Source organism: Typha latifolia, chromosome 1 (genome assembly GCF_019914945.1).
Source record: "Typha latifolia isolate L0001 chromosome 1, TyphaL0001v2, whole genome shotgun sequence".
Classification (NCBI taxonomy): domain Eukaryota; kingdom Viridiplantae; phylum Streptophyta; class Magnoliopsida; order Poales; family Typhaceae; genus Typha; species Typha latifolia.
In genome coordinates this window covers 19632293-19659299 of record NC_133086.1, presented here as the reverse complement: position 1 = coordinate 19659299, position 27007 = coordinate 19632293, and the positions used below count along the sequence as shown (strand labels likewise).

The following is a 27007-nucleotide window of genomic DNA, read 5'->3' as shown; positions in this document are numbered from 1 at the left end:
AATCTTTCTCTTCCCCGCGCCAGAGTGGAATAAAAGTGGGAGGAGAAAAGGATGAAGGGGAAAAAAATAGGTGAGAAAAGGGAAGCTTTCTGCTCTAGCTCGCGAGCATCACATCTCATCGCATCGCTTCCAAGGTAAGAAAGAAAAGGCGAGGCGAGAAACCCTAGAAAACCACTGACTCTCTCTGTTCTCTTCCAAATCTCGTCTCAATTCCGGCGCTCTTCCATCGGGGCTGCCGTGGATTCAAAGCAATGCCACTCCGATCTGCCCCGATCCGAGCTCCAATGGCGGCGGGAACTAACTCCGATGTGATCTTGATCCACTAGAGAAGATTCTCGAAGTCTCCTTAGGGAGGGAGGAAATATTCGATCTCGCAATGGCGTCGAGATCGATCCCAAGGCAGAAGAAGGCATCGCCGGCTAAGGCCACGAATTCGCCGGCCTCTTCGACGACCTCGTCTTCGTGGCAGGTGCCGGAGGCTTCGATTGACGGGCAGAACTCACCGATGTCGTCGGTGGCGCGGAGCAGAGCCCAGGACTTGTTTGCCGATGGTGCAGCATTGGATATGGAGGGATCCAAGGAAAATGTCACTGTCACTGTCCGGTTCCGGCCGCTCAGGTTTGGTTTTCTCTCTCGTTTCTTCTTTACTCTTAGTATTCTGCGAAAAGATTGGAAAATTGTTGCCTAAGCGGTTGGAGTTTTGGTTTTTTACTGAAGCCCGCGGGAAATTCGTCAGGGAGAGGAGATAGCCTGGTATGCGGATGGGGATACTATTGTGAGGAGCGAGCATAACCCATCGGTCGCATATGCATATGGTATGTGGTATCTGTGCCGCTCAAATTCTGGTGGATTTTTGTGGTGCTAATATAAATCTGTGCTGCATGAACACGTGCCTGTGATTTAGCTGTTCCAACGAAGTAATAATCGTCATTAATTAGTGGCCTTCTGTGTGTCGTACTCTCGTTGTTCAGTATTCTACATGCATTTAGTAAACGGTCGGATATTTGTGTTATTGGTGTAAAATTCCATATTGGACAATGTAGATTTTCTTTCATAATCTTGAATTACTGTCAATTCATGTTTGATTAGAAAGCATGCAAGAGAGATGGCAAGCATTCTCATGTCATAGAACATGACCTAAATTCTGACAGTGGAATTGATAGTCAAGTTGGGATATTAATGGGAGAAGAGTAGGCCTATATACATTCTTTTAAATCCATATAACAAAATGAATCTATTATCAAATTTAAGAAATAATGAAAAGTGATCAAAATCAGTAACCAAATCAATCCCAAATACTTCGGGATAAAGGCTAGGTTGTTGTCGATGTTGACTTCAGTTTGGTGAGAGATTCTTTTGTTTCTATGAAGTGAATAGCTTGATATTATTTGGTTACTTTTTCATACCTTGGAATCAAACTCTTAGGGCGGTTTAACAGTTTGGAAATCTCAATTTTCTAGGTTCTCCACTGACAGGTGTCTCATATGTTGAGACATCTTTGTTACCCTGCTACATAGAAGATTTACATAATCTCTTACTTTTCTTTTGTAATATTGTGGCCTTAATATTTCTAACTTTTAGATAACTTTTATCATTAAATAAAGTGAAATCAAGGTTCCAAAATTCGGGATCGGCCATCCGAAAAAATGATACATATCAACTGTATCGGCCGTTCGTATCGAATCAGACTATTTTTTAATTATATAAATTCTAAATATTATTTAAAAATGTGGAAATTTTTTTAAAAGTTTTGAAAAATGATAAGAAAATAATAATTATTTACATATGAAGTCTAAAAACTAAAAATTACATTAACTTATTCAAAACATTGATGAATATCGAATTGGCTCTCTCTTTTCTTTACTCTTCTCTCTCTTTTCCTCCCTTTCTCTATTACTGCTTAGGCAAATTTTTTTTCTAATTTTTTCCCTTTTTCTCTCTACCTTCTCTCTCTCTTATTGCCACAAGACATTTTATTTTTTTATTCTTCTCTCGCCCTCCTCTTTCTCTCTTTCTCTCTCAATTTTTCTCTTCCTCCCTCTGTCTTACTATTGCAAGGTAATTTTGTCTTTGATTTTCCTTTTCATTTCTTCTCTCTCCTTTCTTTTTCCCTCTCAATCTCTTCCTCCCTCTCTCTATTACTCCCTCTCAATCTTTTCCTCCCCCCTCTCTCTCACTCTCTATTACTCCCTCTCAATCTTTTCCTCCCTCTCCCTATCTCACTCTCCATTATTGTAGTAGATTTTCAGCTATAGTAACAGAGATTGAAAGAGAGAGAGACACACAAACAGAGAAAGAAATTGGAGAAAAGAAAGAGAGGAAGAAGAGATGTTAGAGGGAGAGTAGAGAGAGATGAGAGAGATGGGGCACCGAGATGAGAAGAAATGAAAAAAAATTAGAGAGAGAATAGAGATGGAGTGAGAAGAGAGAGGAAGAGCCCGTATCGGGTTGGATCGGCCGAAATTTGGAACCATGAGTGAATGTAATTTATTAGAAGAGTATATTGTGAGAAATTTTAGATAGATTACATTGACATGGATATATTATTTTAGATTTATCTTCTCATTCTAATTCCCTTTTATTTCAAGATTACTAATTTACTTATCAATACTTGGTAATCACAAATTAGATTCTTATTTCATTTTTTTTTTTTTTAACCTGCAGCTCTGAAGCCCACAACACTTGCACATCATAATAGATTATATTTTGTTGGATTTTGTCAGGCAATATTTGGTTCCAATTTCTTCATAGTTCATGCTAGCTTGACAACAAACTACAAATTTTTTAGGGTTTTTACAATTTAATTGCATTTGGGTTTTCAATTTATCACGGTGGTGCTCGGATGGAGGTTGCAGTTACGATAGGTGCAACTGTAGTTTGGGACTTAGGGAGGGGTTTGGCGAAGCACTAGCTTGGCTGTGGATGCTAATGGAGATGGTGACATGGGTGGAGGTGTTGTAGAGAGGATGGAGGCATGGTTGGAAAAATGGAGCGCTTTAAGGGTGGTGAGGGCGTGATGTGGTGGTGGAGTCAGTGGAGAGGTTGGATGATGGTGGTGAGGGCATGGAAGATGGGTAGATCTGAACTTAGACGGGAAGAGGAGGGAAAGTAGACCGGCCCTAAGGGACTAGAGTGATACAACAGTCGATGAGGGAGGATGGAGAGTCTATTATTGCAATTCAGAAAACCAAATATAATCAATTGCAAAAGCCCCTCAATTCCTCTAGAGCATTCTTATCTTCGAATTATGCTTCAGGGCCATATGATTGCAGGTTCTAATCTCCTTAGTTGTCTAATCCAAGGTCATTGAGGGCACATTGCTGCTTGACAATGAGATACTCGAATGAGAATGACGTGGTCAATGACCTTGTCTACAATCTTATCTACATCTAGATTCTAGCACCATCCTCATGGACTCACACTTCCTGTAAACGCTACATAAGATGCTGGTTGTTCCTTGGTTAGTTGTCTCTTGTTTGTGAATAGTTGTTAAGAAAGAGATGACCAGACCCAGAATTTTTTTCTTTAATTTGCTCAACTTAGGGATGGACTTAGTCATAGTATATTCCACCAGGGTATTGGTTCATTTTCATTTTCTGATTTCTCGACTTTGTTGTTTGTGTTATGAGTTCATCCCTAACTCCAGGTGTTGCAGTTTGCTGCATTTTCTGATTTCTTCTACTTCAGTTCTTCTGCACCATTTGTCTCTCACATTGAGATACTTTAATATATAATTAGTTTCAAGTCAATGGGTGGCTGCACTAGTATTTCATGATCTGCACAATTGGCAGGATTTAAGACTTTTAACTCTATACCTGTTTTGGGAACAAGTCACCAAACTACAAATTGGAGCAACAGAGTTTTTTATATATAATATTATTTTAATAGAAAAATTTTAAGTTAATATAACTTTCCAAACTATTTACAATATACAAGTTTTTCTCTCTCCTAATCATTTGCCAACTCATTCGTTTATATCATGTCATCATTTCTCAATCTCTATCTTTTTCTTTCCCTTCCTCTCCTCCCTCCCACCCAACCAAAACCATCTCTTTCTCTCTCACCTAATCCCACCCCACCCACCTAGGGGTGAAAACGGGTTGGATTAACTCCGACTTGACCTGCTATCCAACCCAATCTGGATCGGATTCGGGTAAAACATCCCTACCTGATCCGGATACAGATTTAGATACGGGTAGGAGTAGGAGTTTTGTAAAAAACTCGGATTCAAATATGGATAGGAATCAAGTAAATTTTTTTCCGAATGTGGATATGGATATCAGACATCTGTTTACCCATATAATTTGTAAATAATACCCTACCCACTAAAACCAACCCGTTAAGCCATAATACCCTCACCTAGTTAACCTCTTCATCTCAACTCTTCTTACCCTATTAGCCTCCGCAACTTTGTTCTTACTTTACTCTCCTCTTCGATGATTCGAACGTGTTGGCACTACCGCCCAGTTTACCTCGCCGTAGAGATAACGACAACCATATCTCTTCTCCTCTTGTGCCACTAGATCTATGCAAGAACTGGATCATCCTTTCAGTAGGTGCTGCTCGCCGTGAGGAATGATGAGGAATTGAGAAACTTACTCGTTAGGGTCACAATCTCCCATAGCGGGGTACTTCCTAACATTAACCCCATGTTGCTGCCAGAACTCGGTGAGTAAAGAGGCGAAATCGGCAGCAAAGGCCACCAAATCACCCAAAGGCTAAGTAGGTCTTTTCTTTGCATGCAACTTTGTGAATAATTTGGGAGTAGTTGTGCTTTTGGACTATTTCTATCAACTCTCTAGTTGTTACTACAAATTGGATCTCTGCTAGTTTACTTCGTGTAGATCAGTAGATGTGGTGATTGGTTGTTGCTCTATTTGTGTTCTTGAATTGAATCAATACTTGATTTGCTCTATTCTGTTATCTCACTTGTTTGAAGCAAGTGGTGATGATTTAGTATTGCAACTTTGTGGTAGATTCACTTTTTCGAATAATTTGATGTTGTAGATTTCAAAGCTTTATTTCCATTTCGGATTCCTCTATTGATCTAAATTGCAGTAGTATTTTGCTGATTTGTTTCTTTTCTCATCCGATTGCATGATTGGAATCCAATTTTGAGATCTAGGGTACCATTGTGCTGCTAGTAGTTGTGTTTCCGTTCGCTTGATCTCTTATAGACTTGATGTGAATTATTGTAGGATCTGATGAAGAACGATGTTTTCGGTTCATAAGATATTCACTTCTAATAGGTTCCTTGCAGATCTTCAATTTTCCCATCTTGTGTTTGTAAGTACTTATACGAATTTAGAACAATTTTAAATATTGATAATAGACTGGTGAATTAGGTGAAAGATGGACCCTTTTAACTCTTTTTTTCCAAGGTAGAAAGCAGTAAAGTATATAGTTTCTTTTAGTATTCTAGTGGCTGTGAAGTATTTTGTGAGTTCACCAAAATGACGTTTCGTTATCTTTATAGAAATTTTTTTACTGATCAATAGCATTACATAGATAAACGGATATGTTTTATTTTTTTAGACTATTGAAATTTTTTATTTCGTATTCGTATCCACTTAAGATTTGATTCGTATTTGTATCTGTTTAAGATCCGATCCGTATTCGATCTGTATCCATATCCATTTAAGATCCGATTCGTATTCAATCTGTATCCATATCCGTTTAAGATCCGATCCGTATTTAATTAATATCTGTATCCGTTTTGGTAGGATATTGTTTTAAATTTTGATATCCGTTCAATATCTGTATTTGGCATAAAAATATGGATCCGGATGTGGGTTGAGCACTATCTGATTCGTATTCAATCCATTTTCACCCCTATACCCACCTCTTACTCTCCTCTCCCCCTCCTATCCAAAGTGAGACCTAGGTCTCTCTCTGTCTAATTGCATGACAAGCTGCATGAGACAATATGGGAGGAATGATGGTGCCAACTGAGTCAAGTTTGACGACAGAAGAGGAGTAGGGTGGTGGTGGAATTGAAAAGAGGAGGAAGGGAGATAGATAGGTGCGGAGTGGAGAAAGGATAAGAGGAGAAGAAAAGAGTTGAGTGAGATTGAGAGAGTGGTTTTGGTTGGGTGAGATAGAGAGGAGAAAAGAAAGATGAGGCATAGAGAGGGGCTAGGGAAGATGATGGTGTTGAGAAAATGAATGAGATAGCAAATGACAAGAAAAGAGAACCTATTTATGTAGATAATTTGAAGGTACAATTATTTTCAATCTTTTTGATTGACACATTATTAAATCTAAAAATAATCGAAGCAACGCAATGATCTCCTTCTAAGTTTTTGACACTCGGTATCAGGATCAGAATTGGCCGTTAGAAAAAATGATAAGTATCGATCATATCGGCTGTATCGGCTATACCAGTGATTCGTATCCGATTAGATTATTTTAATTACGTAAAATTTTAAATATTACATAAAATGCAGAAAAATTCTAAAGATCTAGAAAAAAGATAATTAAAAAGATAAGAAAATAAAAATTAGTCACATATGAGGCCTAAAAATCAAAGAAAAACTCACTCAAAATTATGATGCCTATAGTTTGAATTTAGTAAATTTTTATGCTCCTAAATTACTGTTGTAGAAGTGGGATGAAGAGATCTCTCTTTACCATTGTTTTGTAGCAATAAGAAAAAAAGGAATTAAAGAGTTAGCGAGAAAGAGAGAACAAAAGGCACTCATTCATGTTCATCAAAGTGCGGAATAGCTGGAACGGCTCATCGGATCAGCTGTCGGATGAGCTCAGTAAAGTGTGAGAGATGGAGAGTGTATGTGAAAGATAGAGAGAAACTGAAAATTTGAAAAGAAGGCAATTAGAGACATTTATAGATTCAGGTCGAAATTGGTCGAAATTGGTCGATCCCTGATTGAAACCAGTCTCAGAATTGGGATCAGTTATGGCCGATCCAACTCGGGATCGGCCAATTTTGCGACCCATGAGTTCAACAATGCCTTCATATATTGTTGCTTTCGGAAATGAAGTTTATCCTCATGTAGTTCTTCGAATTTTATGAGGAAAAATTGACATTTGATTTCTTCTTTTGCATCTAAATATTTAAGTGCAACTCCAATCGGCGGGAGTGAATTATTTATTTATTAATAACCTTCAAGGTACACTTTCATGTGCATATGCAATTGTATCGGTGCTTTAGTTCGTGACGGAAAATTGAGGGAAGTTCATTCTATGATATTTAATCAAAATTAAGTAATAAATTTCTTCACCACACTCTGTGTAGGTTCTTCTTAGGTTGTTGATTATGTTGGGCATATGTTTGTGTGTCAGTTAAAAATTTGTGAAGCTCGATATAAACTAATTACTTATTTATGCCTGATTTCCAGATCGAGTTTTCGGACCAACTACTACAACACGTCATGTGTATGATGTGGCTGCTCAGCATGTGGTTAGCGGTGCTATGGAGGGTGTAAATGGTAATTGGCTTTAACAGAAAATATGAGTTAGTGGACTGTGATGGCATTGCATCTTTAACTCTTTTCAGTAGTTAGCATGTCATATCAGCAACAAGTTGCATTAATGAGGTTTTCACTTTTCAGCAATTTTATCTGCTTATGCAACATAATTTCGAGAGACTTGTGACATGACACTGGGTCTCTTTGACTTTCTGCAAGTCTTGCCCTCATGTACTAGAAGTCTTAAAAACATGCTATCCACTTCAATGGTGTATTGTAAAAGCTAACACAGGATGGCTCAAGTGAGTTTAGGTATACAAGGGGAAGTGATGCCCCAATGTTATTTTCACAAGAGTCATCATTTTTAGATACTTTTTAGTTCATTTCTGAATGCAACTATTTAGTTATCGAATGATATCCTTTCAAATTCTTTGTCGTCATCAATCTTGATAGTTTTAATTCATTATTTGGTTATGGTATTCAATTAATTTGTGATACACTGGTTTATAATGAGTGAATGTCTTGTTGGATGCCTATTGCCATGGTGGCTGCAAATGCAGCTGCCATATCTCTTATTTTAGAAGATTGATAGCTTCTGTAATTTCCGATTCTCAGTTCAGTTATTTCTTTAGAAATTTGATTTTGCCCCTTCTTAAATTCAACTGCATCAAGCTATCTTTGTCTCTTGAAATAAGCAGCGGTAGTCATGGTTCCATGATTTCATTATACTATTGTGTGGATTAAAAAGTCAATTTAAGTTTTATTGTAGCCATTTGGATATTAACACATAAATCTAGATTCCAGAGTGTCATGCTATGCAAGCACTTTAATGGCAGAAACTTATGTTTGGGATTATTATACTATTGCACCAAGAAAGCTAGTCTGTATATTTGACTTTCTCTACTAAATCTAGAAAAGGCATCATGCTGTTTCACCATGACAGGTTGAGAGACCATGCTGATAGAACCCTGATATTACTTTAGAGGATCTCAAATGACATATAAATAATTTAATCTTCTATGTATTGGTCCAAGCTGCTTCATCTTATGGTTCCTTTTGTTTTTATCATTTGATAAATGATCTTGTTGCTTTATTTGTCATAGGTACAATTTTTGCTTATGGAGTTACGAGTAGTGGCAAGACACATACGATGCATGTGAGAGTTACAATATTTGTTTTTACTAATATGTTATTGTCAAGTGAACTTAAAATTAATGCTTCAGATTCCTTTCACATATGCGTAGTACAGCTCTCACATGTGTTTTATTATATTTGAACTGTTTACGCACTAGAAATTGTATTGATTGAAAAACATACGCTAATTCTAAAAAGAAAGGAACTTAATAGTGGGATAATGGATAATCCAGATGACAAGAACTAAGCAGATTTAATGTCTAGGTCTTTAAAGTAGCTAGTCATCTACAATTCAGGTCTAACCTTCTTTTTATCTACCTAATATTATTGCACAGAATAGTTGTCTTGCTCATGCACGCATATGTGCCCAACTGTGCCTGGGCCCTAACAAATGGATCTACGCTACCGGACAAGTACTAAATCTGCATACGTAACCACATGAACATGTTACAGAAAATTGATTCTTTTCACTTTCTATTATTCTAAGTTTACGAGCATTAACAAGCTTTCGCCCTCCATATCAATGATTAGGTCAAGATTAGGAAATTTCTAATCATTCTCATTTACAAGAACTGATCTCCTGTTTCCTTTTTCTCCTTTTTCCTTTGCGTAAAATGAGATGTGCTAGGGTTTGTAAGCCATATCTGTAGAGACCTAAATTGGAAATCATACCTATCAGGTTCTAACTATCACAAGGAAGGTTCATATTATTGCATCAAGGGTTCAATTCTTGATTGAGGTTTGCTGTTAGAGCCTAGAAGATTAATAATGGTTGAGTGGTATATTTTAAAAGGTTTTTAGATGGTTCACAAAGCTAGTTAGAAAATTATGGAATTTCTTGACAAACAGTCATGTGGTCATTTCAAGAATGTTTCTATTGGATGGCAACAAGATTGTGTGGATTGAGCATTATCACAAAGAATTTTGGCACAAAAGTGAGAATCTGAAGCCTTAATGAAAATAAGTGTGTAGGAGCCAATTAAGTATCTATACCCTAACCCTAACCCATTCCAAGAGAATGAAATGACTAAAGTTTCATTACAGATGATCCCTTGTTGCATTTTGTTGATTGCTTTGGGATGTGGGAAGCCGTTAGAGGGATGGAAGTGGCAAATTGCGTCTAACGAGTTCAAACACTTGGCTTTGTAGCTCAACTCCTACTGTCTTGGCGCTGCTGGATGCTTTTGTTGAATAGGAATAGGGAAGAAAATGCTTACGATGAGCATCTATTGACACACAATATTCTACCTTATTTGGCAGGCTAAGTTTGTGAATAAGGACTATCATCTTGCATTCTACTTCGGATTTCTAATCTAATAAATAAGAGAATGAGAACCTGAGTAAGGTGACTTGATTTGTGCCACTTCATTCGGAGGCACACCTACTCCAGTCATATCATAAATCATATTGTATGAAATTTGAATCAAAAGCAGCTGTTCCTCCTCTAAATCCTGCATCAACTTCCTCTTTGTAACTGGTTTACCTATAAATAGAGTATGTTAGGGTGTTCTGCTAGACTCCTTTCAAGGTCAACTCGCCTTCAATTTATGCATTCCTTTTTCCTCTTTCATTTCATTTATTTGAATTGAGAGTGCCTATCCACTAACTGTTACAGCTTGAAAGAAAAATGATTTATACATATCAAAATACCTAGTTTTGGGGAAAATGGTACATATGCATGTAAGAAAATACATATACTGAGGGCCACACAAATTGTTGACTGCTTTTGAGTCCTTCCCAAGGAAATTATGATGTTCCTGATGTTCTCTTGAGGAAATTATATCCACTCTGATTGTCTCTACTATTTACTGGCAACCACTAAATGGATTTAATTTCTTTAACTGGTTTATTTTGCTTAAATACTAACTACAATGATGTCTCTAACATTGATTTGCGATTCTTCAAATTCAGGGAGACCAAAGGTCCCCTGGTATAATACCTTTGGCTGTGAAGGATGCATTTAGCATCATTCAGGAGGTAAAGTACTTGGAGCTCTCATGTTTGTGAAATTCTGAAATATCCTAGTTATTCTAAGAATTTAATTATTTTAGCACATGTTTTCTTTTCTAGACCCCAAGCCGGGAGTTTCTCCTTCGTGTGTCATACTTGGAAATCTATAACGAGGTTTGTTTTCTCTTCATATGTTGTATTTGGTTCTTAGTACTAAACAAATGGTCTAGTTTATGTTTTTTTATTATCTTCAGTTCTCTCTCTTAGATTGTTTGTTTGTTGCATGGTGCATTTTACTCAATCTTCTGATTAACGTGGTACTTCAAAAGCTCAAATGTTATTCTGTTGTTTGCACTTCATGCTTTGTTATTGTAAATTGTAAAAATGTCTTGATGATCTTTCAGGATATGATCATTTCTGATTTTCTTGCTATCAATTGAGATTGTAATTATCGAACAAATTTGACCACTTTGCAAGAGATTTATTCTATCAAAACATTATAACTCACCAAGAAATCTATTTGTATAAACTAACGATAGCCGTGCCGATGGCATATTGGCATGTGGTACAATGGGTGCCGCATGGCACCACTCCCAGCTGTAATCCAGGTAGTCGTTGTCGTCACTGCTCACCGTCAAGCTTGCCATCGTGCTCGCCGTTCGCCGTCGAGCTCATTGTTACTCACATGCCCTGGCTCAAGGAAGAACACTCGCTGCTCGCATCCCCTTCCCTAGCTCAAGGAGGAAGAAGAATGGGTTGGGTCGATTAAAAAATTAAGTTGCGGATCTTAAGTTTTTATTCGACCTGACCCAGAGTATTCTCCTTCTTCCTTTTCAAGCTAGGGCAGGGGACGCGAGCGGTTGGTCTTCTACCTTGAGCTAGGGCATGTGAGCGACTGGCGACGGTGGGCACAATGGCAAGCGGTGAAGGGCACGGCCGGTGTATGAACTTATTAAGGGCACTTCCTGCTCTATATATTTTATCCGTTTCATGTAAGTTGAGAAAAATAGTAATGTCCAACGAAAATCTGAAAGTGAGGGCACTCATTCAAACTTGTAGCTTTATGAAGTACTTGTTTGTGATGAAATTGCACAGAATACAGTTCTTTCTTTTTTGATAAATGGCAAAACAGAATCATGAATACTTTTTAATAATGAGCAAATGGAAGAATTAATACATTTTAAATATACATGTAAGTTGGCGGTCCATATATCAAACACCATGACCAGCAAAGTTTGGCATGAATCTTTGCATTCCAGAACTAATACATTTGAGTATATAGAGAGCTCTAATAAGTGACGACATAGTTTGGTTTGATCCCGGAGCCTGATGAAAGTTCCAAGTGGCCACCTATGTGAATCTTTCTGACAGGCAAACTACTTGATAAGTTGATATACGTGAGAACATGACTGGAACAGGCATATACTGTTCTGTAGTACACTTTGATGAGCTTTTGATGCTCTGCATCTTTGATTGGTCCTTGGGTACGTGCATCTGATTGCTTTTGCTAATCTAATACTTATGCTGTAATTATAATTTGCTTTCCTATAATTGGCTTGTTTGTTTTCTACTCCTATAATAGATAGCTTTCCAGTTTCAAAGATCCAAACTTACAAAGTTTTATTTCTTTCTACTGGTTTGAATTATCATTCTACTGATCTTTATTTATTCATATATCGTGATGATTACCGTCATCACTTCCATGTTTCTATTTAATATAAGAATCTTTTATTGGTCTATATACTTACTGAAAATTCACTGGTTTTAGGTGGTTAATGATCTCCTGAACCCTGCAGGACAGAATCTACGAATTAGGGAGGATCTTCAGGTGCTACATATCACTCTTTTAGTTGACTGACTTTTTCTCATATAGGTCTCGTTTTGATCTTAGGTCTTAAATTCTTCAAGATATTTAAAGGTTAATAGGATATGCTTGCATATTAATTGTACTAATACTAAGTTAGGCTTGTTTTTCTTTGTTGATACACATCTCTATTGAGGATGCACTAAGCAATGGATGTCTTGCATTTTGGTTTCCAGATGATATAAAATTTTCTATAAACAATTGTGGCTATGCACTAGTATAGACTATCGTACCAATTTCAATGTCAGCAATTTAGTGGGTGCAAACGTTCAGCCCATGTGGTTGAATAAAATGTGAGAGTTATTTGGAAAAAGGTCTTGTAGAAGCAGCTAGTCAGTATCAAGGAGCCTTAGAATTGGTAATTTAATTCTTTGCAGGCACAGCAATTTATATGCTGGATCTGCAAATGAAGTGCACAGAAACATCCCGGTTATCCGTGTTGCCAAACTGAATAAACTAAGAATAAGAACAAAGAAAGCTGAGGCTGCATTATATCATCATATGAAGTAACCCAAAATGAAACTCTGAAAGCGTGTAAAATTTCCAAGTTCCCATAGTTCCTTGAGTTCTTATTTTAGCTGTTACAATTTCTTCATCTCCCTATTTCACTGTTTCGCCGGTTAAATCACTAAAATAATTCGTAGACCAAATGAGATTCATTGGATCTTTTGACTTTGTAACAAGTCATGTTACTTACTGGCTAGGATTATCATACTATTAGGTATGTTAGGACTTAGTGTGATATTGCAGCCAGAAGAGCATGGCTAGAATTCTAACAATTTTTGTCATGTAACTTTGTGCTATTATAATTTGTTTTATCAATTCCTATATAACATCAAAGCACAGTTCGCAGGCATGGGGAATCAACTTAAAGCCTTTATCTGATAATGTGACAACAGTTTGCTCAGTTGTGCACATATCCTATAGCTTTTCTCATAGATAGAAGTACATATACTTCTGAACAAGATAACTTCAGCTTTGGATTCTTTTATTGTAGATTATGCTTTATTATTTTTGTTAAAATTTTTGTGATTCCTGAATTTGGCTTTCATGGTTTCAGGGAACTTTTGTTGAGGGTATTAAGGAAGAAGTTGTGTTATCTCCTGCTCATGCTCTTTCACTTATTGCAGCTGGAGAAGGTCAACCCAACTTTTTCATTGTTCTAGTCCAATCAATTTCAAAAGACGGGCTTTTAACTAACTGATATATTCTCATGTACTTGTAACAATATATTCGACTGATGAGGAATATCTCTCACGTACTTGTAACAATATATTCAACTGATGAGGACCTAATTGGGTATCTACATTAAAGACGGGTTTTTACCTTTTAGTGATATACCTAAATGAAACCAAATTTAGAGAAGTGCACAAGTAGGCATGCAAATAAGGAATTTTAGGAGGTTATATACTTGCAAGAATTGCTAAACTAAAATTGACATGTATTTCCATTTTTTTGAATGGTCATTTTGACTTACATACTGTATGTTCCAGATTGACACCATCTTCTTTCTAACCCATGATCCTTAATATTACCTTGTCTGTCAGCCTGTACTATCAGATTTTCATATGGATACTCTTCCTTCAACCAATTATAATTAGATTTCTGACATTTCCTAAGCTGCATGAAAGAGATTTCTTTGAAATCTCCAAGTCATTTAAATGTTTTGTAATATATGAGCCTTATGAGGATTGCTCAAGTCTGACTCGTTTATTATTGTGCGAAGAGCCCAACATCAAGTTGACTCGTCTTTTTAAGCAGTACTTTAGCTTCTTGCAAACAGCTAGTAAGTTGCAGAAAAAGCTGAAATCTCTTTTCATGATTCATTTGCATATAAATTGATTGAATATCCACTTTATATTTGATGTCTCATAATTACTTCTTTATAGGATGGTTAAGTATATAATAAGTTAATATCACTTCACTATGAAAGTAGTTGTTTGTAACTTTTGTATATCATTTTCAGTGATACCCTATTTGTTATTCTACAACTACCAAGTTAGCCAGTTTCTACAGCCATATTTCTTGTCCTTTGCAGACGAAGAACGTCAAGCATACTGTACTTTGTAATAATCTTTTCCTTGTCAACTTAAGGTCACACATAGAAATTAGATACTTGGATCACAGTTTTTATATTAAATGGGCATGTTTTTTATTATGATTTGAGAGACCTAGAAAATGTTTCCATTTAATATTCTTTGGTTCTGTATAGCTTTGAGTTGGCAACTTGTTATTGCAAAGCTCTGCGCAATTATCCACTCCTGCAATATTAACTCTCTCATGACTTCTGTCTACTGCTGATTTAACAGAGCATAGGCATGTGGGATCCACTAACTTCAATCTGCTCAGCAGCAGAAGTCATACAATTTTTACACTGGTATTTAAATAACACTTCCGTGGTTGTGTATTTGATCTATGTCATATTGGCCTTTTCATTTTGATATATAATATCTAATCTGATTACTATCATATCGGTTTGAGAAGTCAAGCATGCTAAAATTCTAAAGTTATTGAACGGACTGATTTTATCAGAATTTATCTCTATTGGGGAGACTGTTGTTGTGCCCCATGAATGTGATTCATCTTTCTGGTACAGAAAGTTTAATGAATTTCTTTTGCCAAAAGTATTCAACTTGTTAAATCCAAATTCTGGCTAGTCAGGTAATTTGATAGCGAGCGAGCTATAGAATCTTCTGGTGGAAACAAGAAATTATTTTACTTGCTGAATTCTATTCAGGACTTGTCCCAAATGTATTTTTTTTACTAACTATGTGTTTTCCTTGACCTGTTTGGTCTAAAAAGTATCTATTGTAAAATGTATGACAAGTTCTCTAATGATTTAGGCGAACTATTAATAGTTTTGCCAAAAGCCTTGACTGTATCTGACTCAATGAAGCTAACTTTGTTCCATACATATATCATCTATGCTTTCTTTTCTCTTTTATAGTTTTTCTCTCGTCAAGTGGATTAGTATAGTCCTTTTACCAAATTTGAGATAATGAAAACTAAAAGTGATTATATTAGATCTTAGCTTCAATAGATATGTTGGCTAACATACTCAAATGTTGGCTAACATACTCAAATTTGAATTCCAGCTGTAAGAGTAATCTGTTTTGCTTTTGACTGACCCTGATTGGAAACCTTCTTATCTTCTAAGGTATAAAAAAAGAAGAAGCATGATATGAACCATGCACTGAACTTGAAAAATCAAGGATATCTGTGAAAATTCATGCTTAAGGTCTTCTGGACACAAAAATTGTAACAAACAAGCATTGTCATAAATTACCTATGTTGTTGCATTTGTTATGTAATTTCCAGGATCTTTTGTGGAAATTGTGGTAGACTTCAACTTGATTAAGAGATATTTTGTATGATAGTTGTTAAAGCATGATTTAAATGAATTCTATGTTACTAATGATTATAGAATTGTTTTCAATGCCGGTTTCATTCCTGATCTTTTCGATTTTCTTGAAATTCTTTTTCTTTTGAAACCTAAAATGCCGAAGCAAAGATACATCATCCTGGAGGAAACCCAAAGTCCCAAACCAAAATAATACTTGAAACCTTGATTTAAATGAAGTATTAGTTGTCTACTATTGTATTTTTCGACCTATTGATCAAACCACACAAAATTAGTTTATCTTCATGTTTTCTCCACTTCCTTTCTAGACCAAGGTTCACTCCTATTTGTAGTGGGATGTATGCATTATAACATTCTAGATTTCAATATTTAGAATTGATATTCTTCATGCTGTTCAATAACAGATAATAGAGAGTAGCCCTGTCGGTGAGTGTAGTGAAGGGGAAGCTGTTAGTTTTTCGCAGCTGGTGAGTTTGTCTTCATTGTGCTTTTGGTTGCTCTTTTTCCTACTCTATATTACTAGTTTCACCAAATGATTTCTTATATCATTGGCCTTTCACTTATCTGCAGAACCTCATCGATCTGGCAGGTTCAGAGAGCTCGAGGGCTGAAACAACTGGAGTACGCAGGAAAGAAGGATCCTATATCAATAAAAGCCTATTAACTCTTGGAACTGTGAGGACTAATACGTTTAAAATAGTGTGAACTGCGCACTATGTTCATATGCTTATTTTTATGTTTTTATATTTTTTATCAAATTACTTAAGCTTTCATTGTTACATTTTTGTGGTGTCTCATTCTTCCCTTTTGTGTTAGTGTGTTTATTCTTGTCATACTTTCAAGTCTATTCCCTAATTTTGTACCTAAGCTTGGAATGTAGGATATAACATTTCTAAGAGTAGAGGAAGGAGCTTCTGATTGATGAGTCTGATCCCAAGGTCATAATTCTTGGGATTTGATATATTTACCACTGATCTAGTTTAATCATTTCTTGTTTAGTCGTTAAATGAAGGAAATCATATTCTCTAAGAGCGGTATATCTTTTTGGATGAGAGGCGATGTAGATATCATCACTCTCCCATGTCCTCCCCTTATCCTTCTACGTGGTAAATATATTACTGATGTCTCAATTTGCATATAATTATAGTTGGTAATAATGATGTTTTTCGATTGTCCTTCACAAGAAAATTTGCATGGCCAACTTTTAGTATTGCAAGAAACACGTAGATTGTAAAAATGTTGCTTCATCAGCTACAATATCATACATGTCAGGAGCTCCTCCAAAGATCTTTAGCTTTAGAGTGCCTAAAGCACATTATAATTTTATTTCTTGTGGTTGATGGAAAAATAAATATGCTCTTTTCTTTTAAATTTGAAGATTGCTATAGAAAAGCTATTTAAGCTTCAGTGAATCTGTCCAAACATTTTTGAAGTTACAATCTTTGATACATGAATGCTCTGATTTGCTTAATATGTTGTATGCCCATTATTCAATTTTGACTTTTGTTTCACTTACTTCTGTAGGTTATTTTCTAGATAGGAACTTGATTTTTAAACTTACCTAACTTTCGCCTTTTCAGGTAATAGCAAAACTAACTGATGCAAAAGCTACCCATATTCCATACAGAGATTCTAAATTAACCCGACTGCTCCAATCCTCCTTGAGTGGTCAAGGACGCGTTTCTGTAAGTTCAATTTTTTACATGTGCATCTGAAATTAGGATGATAACTATGCAGTGATTCAGGAAGTTTGGGAACTTTCATTTGGAGTTCTCCTATAAATTATTATTTAAATTTCTAATATTTCATTCTTGTATAGCTTATTTGCACAGTTACTCCATCATCAAGCAATGCAGAAGAGACACATAACACATTGAAATTTGCTCATCGTGCAAAATGTATTGAGATCCAAGCATCACAAAATAAAGTAAGTTACTTTTTACATATATAGTTAATAAGATTTTATTATATCCTGTGCTTGTTGACCAGATTTCTTAGAGTTGAATTTTGCTTTCTGTTAAGTATGTGTCCTACTCACATGACTCGTTTGTTCTTTGACTCATTTATTCTACTATCCCATCTTGTACAGATTATGGATGAAAAATCATTGATCAAGAAGTATCAAAGTGAGATTCGTAGTTTGAAGGAAGAACTAGAAAAATTGAAAAGGGGCATTGTCAGTGGCACTCCGCTGAAGGATATTGGAGAAGATGATATTGTCCTTCTGAAACGAAAGGTGCTAGATCAACTAAATTCTGTTTTATTTTCTCACAGGTCCTTGGGGAAGTTGGTTTTTTGTTCAGATGATCTGGAGATTAAGTTCTATTATAATTTCTCCACGAGTGTAATTGGACTTGATTACACGCTCAAACATCCAGAATATCATATTTACAAAATAAGAAGAAACTATCTAAATCCTAATAATTGGACTTGGTTCGATACATCTTTTATCATGATTTTATAGGTTGGCCAAATTAGCAGGTGTGGACAAGTTTGAAGTTTTACCCCAAGATAATATGACCAAAATGTGTTTACTTCTTTCAAGTACGTCTACCCAAGTTTTAGACAGTGATTGCCAATTTTGCCATATCAATTTCATTTCATCTATAGTTTGATTTTTCTGGTCTTAACTATCATATCTTGGACAACTTCCTTACCAAATGGTGCTTCTTACTTATTTGTTCTTTAGGGTTGTATTTTCTCATGAATGAAATTAAATTATTAGGAACATCTTCCAAGATCAAACTTATGGCCAAGTTAGCTAAGGATATCCAAGATTAGGTTTCATGTCATCTTTTATTTGTTCATAATATTTTTTCAATTGAGGAAATTTAGGATAAGGTTGAATATTAAGCTTGGAGCAGAAATTTATAATCTAAATGTTTTAGAATAAGTAGATCTGAAACTGGGCATATGTAATGTTGTGATTGAGATATATGTCTTCATATTTACATATTTATCTTGGTATCTTCAGATTTATTACATTCTCATTTCTGGAGTCAACTGCAGGAAATTGGATTATTCTTGGTTTATTATCTACTGGGCATCAAGTTGATAACAGTAGGCTGAAATCCTAATACTAAGATCAGAATGATAGAATGTCCTTTTTCATCATTTAAGCATATAACGGCTAGCCCAATGAAGAGCCCCACCAACTCTTATTTTTCGTTTTAGTTCATTTCCAAAAAAAAATTAGATTTATGCTCCAGTAAATATAAAATTTAAATCCTTCCTACTCTTCTTATTATCTCTTTTGCTTCCCAAAGATCCTTCCATCTCGTTTTAGAACCCCATAAAGTCATTATTGCATATTCTCTCAAATGCATCTCAGATGAAGATGAGTTAAGGGTGAGAAAGTTATTCTCAGTGTCAGGTTCTTCTTATACTACATGCACAGTTGGTTTTAGAGATATTATAATATTTGCATGTCAATTCAGAAGATACAGAGACAAAGTGGAGAATCCTAGAATTCAGTTGATCACTTGCTTGCATTAATATATTCATGGGAGAACAAAATATCATCACTTGCTAAAAAAACTTGTGTTTCTGCTCTGATCTTGGTTGGTCGAAAATTGAAGTTTTCTATGCTTGTCTATTAGTGCCCAGTGAAGGTCTCTAGTCTCTACAGTTGATGTATCCTATCTATTGCTGCTGTGATTTTGGTAAAGGCTTGAAGTGGCCAATCGAGCAATAGGAAACTATGAAAGATAAGACTATGTGTAGCATGCTGTTCAATCAGGACAAAATATTTGCTAGAGAATCTACCTTATGTTCCACCTGCTGTTTGCTAGACGTTGCATTTCTTTCTTTCCTTTGGAATGAATGAAGATCACAATCTGGTGCATGAGACTCGCCTGCAGCACCTCTCTTTCTTTTCTTGTTATGTGTGTTTCCATTGCCAACTTTCCTGGGCAGGCTTTGTCACTTCTCTCACTTCTTTTTCTTTGGATGTGTCAATGAAACTCACAGCCTCTTAAAAGAAGTAATAAAGTTTCTGTTAGCAAACAGTGTAGCTTGCTGGAGATGAGAATATAATTCAATTGTTGAACATTGTTGGCAAGCAAATTAGTTCTTATACATGTTTCTAAACTAAGAAGATTGGTTTCTAGTTTCTACAGCTTTCCTTACCTAGTTGATATATAACATTCCTTCATTTATCATATCCTTTTACCATGACTACTAATTTTGACTATAATACTGTCATATGAAAAGCTAGAGGATGGTAATGTGAAGCTGCAATCGAGGTTGGAACAAGAAGAAGACGCTAAAGCAGCATTGCTTGGAAGGATTCAACGTTTGACAAAACTAATTCTAGTTTCTACAAAGACAACTCAGACTCCAAGATTTCCTCAACGTCCTGGTCCAAGACGACGGCATTCTTTTGGAGAAGAGGAGGTCTGGTGATCCAAAGCTTTTTAAAACTTTTACTTGGCGAAAGATAATTAATATGGCTTCTGATTATTCCTGAGCTATAAATTTGGATTATGAATTGTAAATGTTTACATTTTTACTTTTGTTTTAATAACTTTGATATCTCTGTTCTAAGCAATCATGTGAAATTCTGCAGCTTGCTTATCTTCCATATAGAAGGCGTGACATGATATTGGATAATGAAAGCAGTGAATTCTTTGATCCCGTTGAAGTTTACGGTGAAACTGTTGAAGATTCTACAAAGGAGGAGAAGAAGAACCGAAAACATGGGCTCCTAAATTGGTTTAAGCTACGGGTATGCATTTGTATTATATATATGTTACTTGTTATTCATACTTTTAATCACCCCTTTTTTCCTGGTATCCATGCTGCATCATTCAACAAGGCACACTTCACTATTGTTGTCGTAATTGCGTCCACAAACTTCCATTTGTAGTTCAGCTTAGTGGATTATGAATGTTGTTCCAATTTCATCAGTTTCATCATTAAATCTTTAAGAATTGCAAAATCAGCAAGAGATACCGATCTCATGTATTTCCATTAAATTCTCCAGGGAACTTGTTATTTTTTGGAAATGAGCACAGAAATAAATTCAGAAGCATAGAAAACATATATATATCAAAAGGAAAGCTTGAACTAATCTTTAGGCCTGGATTACAAGTAGTTAATTTAAATGATGTCCTGCATCTTCCCCATTATCAACAAATAGTTCTTGTATGGTAATCTTTGTTGTAAAAGAGTTGTTCGAATAGAGAAGTTTCCTTAATGACATTAACAACATGGACAGTCAACTCCTGTAAAGATCGAAATTTCAAGTTGTTGGATGTTGTATTTTTAACAAGTACTGAACTTTTGAATCAGGAAGCTTTCGTATAAAATGATAGTTTGATTCTTCCAAGTTATTACAATCGGTAAAACTCCTTCATTTGCCTTGCAGAAAAATGGCATATGAAAATGGATTTGGGGGGAAGGAAATACTTTGTGGAATGTGATAGTCTTAGCCTTGACTAAACTGTGAAGATTTACATGATAAAATGAATGACTATTGACAATTAGTATTCTATAGTTCTACAGTTCTGCTCAAATTCAAAGAGTCTTATTGTTATTGTATTTTTAACCATGTAAAATTTTATGGAGCTGTCTTTTTGTCTCGTCAACAGAGGAAGCAAACAAGGCAAATAATCACACTGAGCATTATATAGAGCTCAATTTGACCAGGGAAGAACATATTGGTGAAAAGTTGGATCGAGTTTATTCCTCTTAGTATTTCATTTTATAGACTCAGACTCCCATATATGCTAAATTATTTGCATCGGGGTTAGTGCTCCCATTATTAGACTGCCCTAGATCTATGAAATGGTCTGCTTTCTTTGATTGAAATCACAAAAAGTATCTAGAAAACCAAAATCAGAGTGGAGACAGCTTTCTATGTATAGAACTGCTAACAAAGGAGGCTATTAAAGTTCCAAAGTTGTGAAGAATGCAATGGGCCGTCCAGGTTGCAAATCACCATAAAAGGTCATGTGACAACCTTCTAAAGGTCAAACTCAAATGCATCAAATTGTGATGCTTCCAAAGCATTGTACTTGACCGCATCACCCTATCTTTTACACTCAATAGATAGGAAGGCTTGCAAATCAAATAGTTTTCTATCTACAGGTACTTGCAAGATCTTACGTCACAATGGAAAGAGTAGATCTTTGATCTTGTTGGTCTATATTAGATATTTACTGATTTTCAAAAGATACGAAGTGTGTTGCATCTTCAATGATACATGTTACCAGGATCTTAACTTTCCTCTACACTCTTGTTAAGTTGGATAATCTAATATATTCTTTATTTGTTGCTTGTTCCCTTGCCCATACAAAACTTGCAAAAATAACTGAAAAATAAGTTGGCTCCACTTCATCAAGTTCTTGACATTTGTAGCTGGAAGTTTGCTCTACATAATAGTACATATCGCTGATTAAAAGATTTGCAGAAGGTTTTCTGTTTGGCATATTTGTAGCTTATTTCCATATTTCTGCAAAAGCATGCTAAAATATTACTAATGCAACCTTCCATTTTAGATCTTTTTCATTGTTGTTGCATGTGCAATTATTTTTGTGTTCTCAGAAACGAGATAGTGGCCTGACTACTCTGACGAGCTCTGATGGTGATAAATCAAGTGGGACCAAATCATTTACTGCGCCTTCAACACCTCAAGCAGAGAGTGTAAACTTTCCTACAGAACACAGATTTTCAAACTCGTTAGTAACTGAAACAATTCCTGTTGATCTCCTGGACACAAGACAGGATAGAGAACGTAATTCTGACAATATTTCTTTAGAAGACACACCTTTGGTATGGAATTTTTGAATCTTTTTTCTTTTCAAAGTACTTCTCATTCAGCACTTCACCTGGCTTGTCTACCTTGTAAGAAACATATACATCTGTATGGCAAAGAAGAAAATATTAACTTATAGTAGCATAGTAAGATATTTATACAATCTGGTTCAATAGGCACATTTATAGGCAGATTTAAACATTGCTCTTTCTCATGATTATTGATGAATGAATTAATAATCCTTGTGGAACTTGTTTATAGAAATTGGAGTTCTAGAGGCAAAGTGACATTCTAGTTACGAAGACTATGTTTAAGATAGCTTTCAAACTTTTATCAGAAGAATTTCCTAGATCAAAAGCCCTTTAGAATGTATGTAGACTATGCAATCCCTTGACTGCCTACATGATGCATATGCCTTTAGAACATTGATGTCAAGCAGCACACTAACAATGGAAACTACGTAACTAAGATTTACCTTTTGAGACAATAAAATAGAATAGGAGAAAAGGTAGCTTTCATCCATAAAAGGCTATCAACAAGTGATATAGGATTATATTTACATCAACGATGGCCGTGCCATAGGCATGGCACGACACGGCACGTGCCATAGGAGAAGGAGAAAAAAGTAAGGGATACTCACTTTCGCCGTTGCTGTCGTTAATCGCAGCTCGCCTTCACCGTAGCCTGAGCTCACGTTGGGTGCCCTAGCCAGAGAGAGAGAGAGAGAGTTATCGGTTAAAAACTTAAGTTGCGAGATCGCCAATCTCTCTCTCTCTCTCTCCCTCCTTCGGGCTAGGGCACTCGACACGAGCTCGGGCGACAGCGATCGGCAATGGGTAGCTCAACGACGAGGTCGATGGTGAGCGACGAAACTATTAGGAGGGGTGTCGTGCGGCACCCCTCGTGCCACGTGCCGGTACACCGCCGGCACAGCCATCCATGATCTACAGTTTATTAATCATACATATTCCATATGGAGATAGGTCCAGATTGCATGGTCATCAGTGTCATAGTTTACTCCATGAGAGGTGACTCATAATCATGCAGATTCATTGCTGATAATCATTATGTTCTCTTTCCATTCTATGCAGTTAACAACTTCGAGTGCTCAACTAGTTAAGTAGATCTACTATCAATTTTGTCTTCTCACTATTGTGTGCTAGTTTTAATAAATTATTCTTCATCTAAGGCTTCCCCACATGCCAACCTTGCTCTCCATTAAAATAATAAATCATGAGAAATCAGTCAAATCCATGCTGATCAAACTTTACAAATCGAGATTTTCTTTTCTGTGTTGGCATTTAACAACTTGGAGTACTTAACTATTAAATAATTATAATATGACACCTCATGTCCCATTTTGACGGGTCACTCATTTGCTAATGCCATTTCAGCATGTATTATGCGCATTATTAAATTTTAAAAATAGTGACTGTGTCATATCTGTGGATGCAGACTAGCATAAAAACTATAGATCATGTTGATTTACTGAGAGAGCAACTAAAGATTTTCTCTGGAGAAGTGGCACTTCAAACGAGTATTTTGAAGCGACTTACAGAAGAAGCTGTAAATAGCCCTAAGAAGGAACAGATTCAGGTAACATTTTTTCTGCCTTGTTTTGCCTGATTACCGAGTTAGCACACTAATTCATGACAATAAGCAATTCTTGAACTTGAAGATTGACATTAAGAAGGTTAGTGATGAGATTAAGGCAAAGAAGCAGCAGATAGCTTCTTTAGAAAGGCAGATGGCTGATTCAATTTCGGCTACTCAAAGCAAAGTGGACAACTTGGAACTTTCTCCTGTAAGTTTAGTTTTTCTCGCATTATGCTACTTATTTTGGGTTAAACATAATAAGTTGTTTGATCATTTTCATTTTGCAGTCTTATGCTCAACTGCTTGAGCAACTCAATGAGAAGTCATTTGAACTTGAGGTACGTAATCTTTTGTGAGATGTATAATTTTTCATGCATAATTTTGCACAAAGGTGTCTGTCTTATAATTGTTTAGATTGGATATTATTTTGCTGTGAGGTAAAGCTTATTAATCTTGGTATGCATCAATTGGTAACTGTAGAGTGAATTCTGCAAGCAATCTGCTAGATGTGGATGTATGTTGGCATAGTATTCCTAATTGAAATTAAGGAGCGTCATTTTGTAATCCATTCCAGGTGAAAACTGCAGACAACAGAGTAATACAGGACCAGTTGCAGCAAAAGGTTAGATCTGATACCGGTTTTTCTTTGGCGTTTGAGAATTGTACAATCATGAGTAACAAAAGAAAGATTCTCATGCATGAATTCATCTTGGTCAGATATCTGAGTGTGAAGAGTTGCGGGAAATGGTCACTTGCCTGAATCAACAGCTTTCTCAGGCGCTTCAAATGAAAGATTTCTCTTTACCGAGTCCTAAATTGCAGCAAAATTATGGAGGAACTAACTTTGAGATGGAATTGCATGTTGACAAGGAAAAGACGCCGTCAAGAGATTTTACTGCAGAATTGCTGCAACAAGCCCACCTGGTTTGTTCTATTTTCTCCTTCCAATTGAGATACTGCATCTGTGGCTTGTTATTTGACTTAGACATGATCTTCATGCAAATGTCATTAGAAATTCCCAGCACCATTATTTTTGATATGCAGAAATTCCCCTTCTTATGTAAGTAGCATAAAGCTTTCTTGTGACTGACCTATTTCTCTGTTCCCTGTGAACCGAGACCTTCTTGTTCTATACTAAATGCTTTTCGCCATGAGTTTCAGCCTGATTGTTTGTAACTTTAAAGGACCAGAATCATCTATTTACAAGAGAAGACACATCCCATGAACATGCTAAGCTTGAAGTACTTTTGCTGTTAAATCCAAGGCCATAAGCAGTTACAATTTTGCGGTGCATCCTACTATTATTCATGCTTTGAAATATAGGTCTAACTACAACCACTACAACATCCTAGTTTCCTTCTTTAGCTATACCAGTTTGAATTCTAGGCATGCTACGGAGAGCTGCTCATGATCTCGAGTTATGCTTGCTGGCTAGGTCTTCATGGCAAGAATTTCCTGGTCTTTAGTTCCTTACTGGGTCATACCTTATCTAAATAGTTATAACATATTCTGTAGATGTACTAGTCACAGAAATCATATATTAGCTTCAAACAATAGTTGTTCCCTTCACTGATGAACACTTTTACAAAATATTTATGTGTATCTGTGTTTTGTAACAAGACTCTTATGGAGTAGCTCCTCACTTGAAAATTTTGGAATAGATACCCCTTAGCATCAGATGGAAAACTCTTAGAAAGTGAATTTTGGATTGAATAGTAGTTCATTGCAACATACCATCATTTATTACTCTAGGTTACTGTTGGTATTTATTGCAGGATATATTCAGTTATTCTTGTAAGATACTCTTTGATGTGTTGTTTAACTTGTTTATTGCTTGTTCTATTCCCTCAGGCTTCTGAGATCGAAGAACTGAAGCAGAAAGTCAATGAGCTTACTGAAGATAAATTTCAAATAGAAGCCCGAAATCAGAAGCTAGTAGAGGAAAGTACATATGCCAAAGGCTTGGCTGCAGCTGCTGGAGTGGAATTAAAGGCACTGTCAGAAGAAGTCACAAAGCTCATGAATCATAATGAGAGGCTTGCAGCGGAGTTGGCATCTGTGAAGAATTCTGCTCACCGGAGGGTGACTAATGGACCAAAGAGTACCAAAAGAGAGAACCATATCAAGCGTCATGAACCAGCAACCAGGAGAGAAGTGAACGCAAGCTATGAAAGAGAGCTATCACTTGAAGCTGCACTTACTGAAAAGGAACAAAGAGAAGCTGAGCTCCAGAAAAAAATGGAGGAGTCTAAGCAGAGAGAAGCATTTCTGGAAAATGAACTAGCAAACATGTGGGTTCTGGTGGCAAAGATGAAAAAGTCTCAAGGGAATGTAACTGATGATTCAAATGACAAAAGTAAAGATCCATAAAAGGGATTTATTTAGATTGAGAGTTGAATGTTTTCAGTGTGGTCCATTGCTTGGGGGCGTATTGTATGTAAGAGAAGATATTGTATATTGAGCTTTTCTTGGGTTGAGAATCAGGTACCTTCTTTGTGTCTATTCTTTTAATAAGTTCAATTTGTTAATGAAATGTCATAGCCGACGAAGAGGCCATTTGCCCCAGAGCTTGCTGGAACTTATAGCAGATAAAAGTTACCAAGGTCGGCTCTTGGTTTGACCCTGAGTTTCCGTTGAAATTGTGGCTAAGCTCGTTACAATTGCGGGTCATTAGAATTGACCCTCGAAAGAATTACTCTATGTGCAGGCCTGTCTTATTGGGTACTCTTGTTCCGGATACTACTAAGATTGGACATAAGTCCATTATTTTCGAACCAGGTTGCTCAAGTTAAACTCAGGCATCTTGCCATTATTGTATTGATAACAATCGCAGCACAAGATGCGTCTGATCAAATCACAAAGATGAAGGCAGTCTGTCTTTCAGCTTAGCTAATGATGCTAATGCTTTGGTTGTCCTC

At 36.2% G+C, this 27007-nt stretch overlaps 1 protein-coding gene across 1 annotated transcript; it reads left to right on the top strand.

The window, feature by feature from the left end:
• LOC140785525 (kinesin-like protein KIN-7D, chloroplastic) lies at nucleotides 1-26589 on the top strand. Its single transcript, XM_073133393.1, has 23 exons — nucleotides 1-618; nucleotides 718-815; nucleotides 7359-7448; nucleotides 8531-8583; nucleotides 10473-10538; nucleotides 10632-10685; nucleotides 12280-12339; nucleotides 13436-13514; nucleotides 14685-14752; nucleotides 16141-16203; nucleotides 16307-16411; nucleotides 17317-17421; nucleotides 17556-17663; nucleotides 17826-17972; nucleotides 19949-20131; nucleotides 20304-20462; nucleotides 22283-22510; nucleotides 23949-24089; nucleotides 24172-24297; nucleotides 24377-24427; nucleotides 24664-24711; nucleotides 24807-25013; nucleotides 25941-26589. The coding sequence occupies exons 1-23, from the start codon at nucleotides 377-379 to the stop codon at nucleotides 26457-26459; spliced, it is 3000 nt and encodes a 999-aa protein (XP_072989494.1). The 5' UTR covers nucleotides 1-376; the 3' UTR covers nucleotides 26460-26589.
• The last annotated feature ends 418 nt before the right edge of the window (nucleotides 26590-27007 follow it).

Bases quoted from the DNA above. Each gene is read 5' to 3' on its own strand.
- LOC140785525 (XM_073133393.1), top strand. From the start codon at position 377: ATGGCGTCGAGATCGATCCCAAGGCAGAAGAAGGCATCGCCGGCTAAG. The intron at 13,515-14,684 runs GTCAACCCAACT...CTGATTTAACAG, and splicing joins ACTTATTGCAGCTGGAGAAG to AGCATAGGCATGTGGGATCC. The intron at 24,298-24,376 runs GTAAGTTTAGTT...TTCATTTTGCAG, and splicing joins ACAACTTGGAACTTTCTCCT to TCTTATGCTCAACTGCTTGA.